We start from the raw sequence: 5878 nt of genomic DNA on the forward strand, positions 1-5878 counted from the left end.
GCTCACCCACCGCGGAGGCCTGCCGGGTCTCCCTGCGGGCAGCTGTGCCCCATGGACGAGCTGAGCCCGCCCCCGCCGTGAGACCGAGACTTCGCGCGTGACCCGGAGTCGTGCAGCCTTTCCTGTAAAGCTGGCCCCCGTCACGTGACGCGGCTTCCAGGAAGGTCAGGGCCGCCCCGACCGGACGTCTGCGAGGAGCGCGACGCCAGAGCGGAGCGCTGCCCGCGGAGGGGCAGGCAGAGGCCTCCGGGTAGCTAGATTCCTCACCTACAGCCCGTGACTTCTAAAAATAATTAGCAGCCCCGTGACATTTAACAGAGACGACTCACTTTTCACTAGCCGTCAGCAAAGCGGAGACCTCCTGCCCGCCCAGAGTAGAGCAGCCCGCCGGAGGCTGCTGCAGGAACCTAATCCCGCCGCCCCAGGATTTCAGCACTGGAAACACAGAAAATCACTTGGAGTGACTCCCCTAAGTGGGCTGTGCCTCCGGGTAGTTAAGACGTTCCGCGCCTTTGATAAAGTCCAGAATCCTTTTGCTAAATTAGTGAATATCAAGGTCAAATTGAAAATTTGCATTTTTCTGACATCTTTTATTTATTCCTAGATGATGAACCATCCGGACTATTCAGCAAATGAAGAAAACCCAGTGCCTGCTGACGAACAGGTCGCCCAGCAGTAATACTGTGCAGACCTGCAGTAACGTGTTCTTGATTTTCTACCAGTAGAGTTTGACTTTTTAAATCAACTTTTGAATTGACATTCTGAAAGCATTTTCAGTGACATGTTTGCAAATATATATTTCTACGAGCTGGTACCGATAATTATAAAAAATTAAAATGCATTTACTTTTAACTATATTGAAGTTGTGCCTTCACATTAAATAAAAGCATATGGTCTGTGTAATTTCCAAGATGTATTATATATACTATATATTTTTAAAAATTCCTTGGCCCACCCCTGGACTTTCTTCACTGAACTATATTTCCTTCAGCTCTAATGACAGATTGACGTGTCACAAGGTTTCTGCACAGATTCTTTTGTTAAGGAATTATGCATGCTGTATCCCCTCTCAAGGAATAACTGCTTAAGACCATGCGAGAAGGCAGCTGTTCAGCAGGCGAGGTGTGGACTTTCTATCATGCCGAGGCTATAAACTTAACTATGTAATTTGGGGATGAATATAAAGGTTTTTATAATGTAAGTTTTAAAAATAACAACCACTTTTTAAACTTGAAAAGTTAAATTATTCAGATGTACTGTGTTTGAATATTTTTTCAGATTCAGAGAAGCATACAGAACTAGGCATATAGCTACAGAACTAGTCATGAGAAGATACAGGAACTAAAATGTGGTTCATAGGAAACCACCGTTTTCTCTTTCTTTTTCTTTTCTTTTTTTTGAGACAGGGTCTCATTGTGCAGCACAGGCTGGTAGGTCACCCAGGATGGGCTCAAACTCTCGATTCTTCTGCCTCAGCCTCTTGAGTGCTGGGATTACAGGCGTGCGCCACCACACCCAGCTACACCACCATTTTCTTAAAGATACAGTTTTGATTTCTGTACTTTCAATTTCACTTTGGTATTTCTCATCTTGAAATTTGATTCTACTGATACTAAACTTTGATCTTTTAAAAAGTGTTTTGTCAGATAATATGTTAACACTTACAGCTCACAGTTTGAGAGTAACATTCTTAGCAATTCCGTACCCTTGCCGTCTTCCCCTAACCTCCACTCCTTTCCCTGTGGGCCACTGCTGCTGACCGTGAAGAAGGTGGTTTCCCAACATGGAAAGTACACACTGTGGGATCTCAGCTTTTTCATCTGCACAAGAAGTACATGAGACCAGTTAATCATGCTGGTAACTTCCAACTTTGAAAAACTTTTTTCTCATTCTTCGCAAAAATCTCAAGTGTGGCCTTAATCATTATCCTTGGAGTCAGAGATCAAGTTATCTTTTCATTTTCTTTTACTTTATCTAAGAAAGTCCCAAATGGCAGGTGATTGCAGAAGCAGCAGGATTTTACATATCTGTGTAAATAATGCACAAAATATGTGAACAGATCTACTCTTGCATCTGAGGACCAATTCCTCGTACTAAAAGACAAAAAATACCCAGGTATGGTGGCACATGCCTGTAATCCCACCACTCTGGGAGGCTAAGGTAGAAGGATTACAAGTTTGAGCCAAGCCGAGGCAACTTAGACTCTGTCTCAACATACAAAAAAAGAAAGAAAGAAGCCGGTTGGGGATATAGCTCAATCCAAAAGCCCTGAGTTCAATCCCTAGTACAAAAATATATATATATCTGTGTGTACTAGTGCATCTCTGTAATCTTCGCACTCTGGGAAGCCAAAGCAGGATGATCTCAGATACAAGTCCAGCCTGGGCAAGTTAATCATTTAGTGAGACCCTCCAAATGGCTGGGCGTGTGGCTCAGTGGGAAGGTTCTGGGTTCAATCCCTGGTACCAAAAAACAAAACACCTAATGCTTTTCAAAATGGATCAGACCTTTGATGTTTGAACTAAATTTAGCATTAAATGCTTTTGTTTAATTGTTAACTTTTGCAGAGTAAATTGCAGATAGTTAATGCGGCAATGGGTCCTTTTGCCTATGGCAGAAAACTTACTGATAAGTAGGAGTTAATCTTAGTTTTCTTCCATTATATAAGTTTGAATTTTTTCCCGAAGAATGAAGAATCTAATATAGTTGGCAGACTCTGATAGAGAGAGAAAAGATTAAGTGCCATTTTAAAACTCCAAGTATATTTTCATTTATAATGTCAGTAGTATGCTTGCCAAAGTACAGCTTTTTTAGTAAAATTATCTGCACTCTCATCTAAGCTTTATCGTAGTCAAAAGCCTTAACCATCTTTTATGAAGAATGTTAGAGTTAATTGGGTTTTTTGTTTTGTCTCAACTATAGTGAAATAAGACAATTTCTCAAAATAATTTTGTTTCATTAATTAATAACTGATACACTTATCCTAGATTTTAGATTTTCTTCCAGGCAAACATTAACTATTATATTTAGAAATCATACAGATTCTACTTTATCCGACCATTAGTTATCAAAGAAGTCAACCTTGGTCTAGTTTGCTATTAAACTCTTACTGATGGGCTGAGGTGTCTCAGAGGGTCTCATGTGTCTCAGACTGCTTGCTTGGTGTGCACAAGGCCCTAGGTTTGATCCCCAGCACCACCAAGAGAAAAAATAAAAAATGCTTGCTGATTCAACAGAAATACATAATAATAAATGAAATTCTTAGAGTCAATCTTCAATATGAACTTTATATTATACTTAAATAATCCTCCTAGTAACCTAGGAGAAAATAGTTATTTAAATAAATTGAAGTACGGCTGGGTGTGGTGGCACACGCCTGTAATCCCAGCACTCTGGAGGCTGAGGCAGGAGGATCGTTGCAAGTTCAAGGCCAACCTGGGCTCCAAAGTGAGCTCAAGGCCAGCCTGAACTGCATAGCGAGACCGTGTCTCAAAAAGACAGAAAGAAAGACAGAAAGACAGAAAGAAAGAAAAGAAAGAAAGAAAGAAAGAAAGAAAGAAAGAAAGAAAGAAAGAAAGAAAGGAAGAAAGAAAGAGAAAAAGAAAGAAAAAGAAAAAACAGAAATATTTTATCTTGGGAGTCACCATGAGCAAAGAATAGGGAAGATGAAAATTAACCCCTCCTTGCATATTTACCACTATCAGTAACTTGAGAGAAGCTGAGTGTTTCTAAACATGTCTTTAAAACACCACAATTCATTGTAGTTATTAATATTGCAAAAAAGGCATTGTTTCCTAGAAAGTCCCTATGAGCATTTCTATGACTTATCAAATAGAAACCACTAAATATCTCAAATTATAATTACATAATTTTTCTATCAGTTTAGTTCAGCAAAAATGAGAGGCTGGTAAAGAAAGACCTTGATACCCTAACACAATTTGGGTTTTTTTTCTAGCTTGTAGATTTTTTACATTATCAGCTCCCTGTCAGTTGAATCTGCAACTTACTACTCTTTTACAAGAAGAGTGTTTTGGCCCATATGGTATCTCCCTTCCTACGTCCTAATCCCACGTCCGTGGGGGTCTCGGTGGGCCACATGCTTGTAATAAGTACCGATGAGCTTTTCCCATTTTCTTTGCTCAGTCTCTGCTTTAGATGTAAACAAAGAGCCTTCTTTATCTTGGACTAAAGATACTTGAACTGCTTCACTTAGGCTTGGTCTCTAAAGGCTTAGCCTGATCTCAGCCAGTGAAATTTCAGAAACGTAGGAATTGTACCTCAGGCTAGTGGGATGCCCCAGTTAGAAGCAGCTTCGTACTTTCCATTAAGAAGAAAAAAGGCTGAGTTTGTTCCAGATGATGCTCAGTGAGCAGCTCTGTGGTTTAAACTGTTAGTGTCCTGTTTGCCTCCGAGGGTGATTCTGAAGGGGGCAGGGTTCGTAACATGCTGAACGGAAATCACTTGATGTTTTCTGGAAGAAAACTACTCTGGATTCGAGGGATCTGAGTCAAATTATCCGCCTCTTTGGAATACGCTTCTCTACTGTGTTAGAGTACTGAGTTTAGAGTTTTTTAAAAATTGACAGAGTAATATATACATTATAAATGTAAATTTCCTGCTGAACGTTTCTTTAAGACAGCCTTTGTATTTGGAAATGTTCATTGGAGAACAAATTATTTTTAAATGAAATTTTAAGGTCACCCATATTATTGGCAAGTAAGGGGCAACTAAAAGACGGTATTTTGTCATGTGGTTCCTCATGAGGCATAAAAAGTATCATAAATAGCTTTTCTACTCCTACGGAGTGTAGACCCTTTTTTAATATCTAAAGCTTATCTAGAGCATTTTCCAGTAGGACAAGTTAATATACATTAGTTTTTGCCATTTTTGTGTTACTTTCTGTTGTGTTTTGCTCAAATGAGAACTGTTTTAAAAATACATGAGTGGATTTTTACCTTTTTTTTAGATGACTGCTTTAAGCATGGGATTTTTTAGATACCTTAATATGTAAGCTAGTATAAATTCTTTTATAACACTACTAGGCTTTATTTTTTATGGAATGTGATTTCAACTTTAAAGTATTTTGAAGTGTTGATTGAGCAGCACCTTATTGATGATGTGCCAATACGGACAAAAAAAAAAGTTTTTTAATGTATTGAGTTCATTGTAGTATTCAATAAATTCTATTTTAAAATAAAAGTTGAATTTGTTTTATTTTGTGTGGTGAAAAAAATGAAAATGACCCAGAAGTATACTTGATCATGGTCACATATCACAAAAAATGGGAAGAACTTAAGAAATTGTGTAATTATTTGGGTCTGACTTCTATTCTTAAAACCCAGATTCCATAGGGGATATTTGTTGGAAATTTATGTTGCCGCATACTGGCACCTAATAAATATTTACGAATGTGCGTAAAGACTGTTGTTTGCAGCTTTGCCAGTGCAGTTCCAGCGAATAACAGATTCCTGCTGCCATAGAACGTGCTTGCTTTGGGGTGGCGATGGGCGTGGCTGCCCCTGAGGGGAGGGGACAGGGAGCCAGGGCAAGGTGTGAGGACATTTCTCCCTTGTGTACTTTTGTGCCTTTTGCTTCTTTTTTTTTTTTTTTTTTTTTTTTTTTTTTTTTTTTGAGACAGAGTCTCACTGTGTAGTTCATGCTAGCCTTGAACTCGCTGTGCAGCCCAGGCTGGCCTCGAACTCATGGCGCTCCTTCTGCCTCAGCCTCCTGAGTGCCAGGATTACAGGCGTGCTGCTGCACCAGCGCCTTCTGCCTTCTCCGTCAGATGTTTCCACTGCATTTCAGAATACAAGTGATCATAAAAATCTGTTCAGTTATTTTCTTCTTAATCGGTATTCATGCCCAGTCAGGGACCACC

The 5878-nt window shown here is 39.6% G+C and overlaps 1 protein-coding gene across 1 annotated transcript in view; it reads left to right on the top strand.

The window, feature by feature from the left end:
* Sppl2a (signal peptide peptidase like 2A) overlaps positions 1-907 on the top strand; it is a 28667-nt gene extending 27760 nt beyond the window's left edge. Inside the window, exon 15 of the mRNA XM_013510290.1 lies at positions 605-907. Coding sequence (XP_013365744.1) covers positions 605-679 — 75 coding nt within the window. The 3' untranslated portion in view covers positions 680-907. The remainder of the gene's footprint in view (positions 1-604) is intronic.
* Positions 908-5878: the final 4971 nt, after the last annotated feature.

Source organism: Chinchilla lanigera, unplaced genomic scaffold, assembly GCF_000276665.1.
Source record: "Chinchilla lanigera isolate Chin_1 unplaced genomic scaffold, ChiLan1.0 scaffold00008, whole genome shotgun sequence".
Taxonomy (NCBI): Eukaryota; Metazoa; Chordata; class Mammalia; order Rodentia; family Chinchillidae; genus Chinchilla; species Chinchilla lanigera.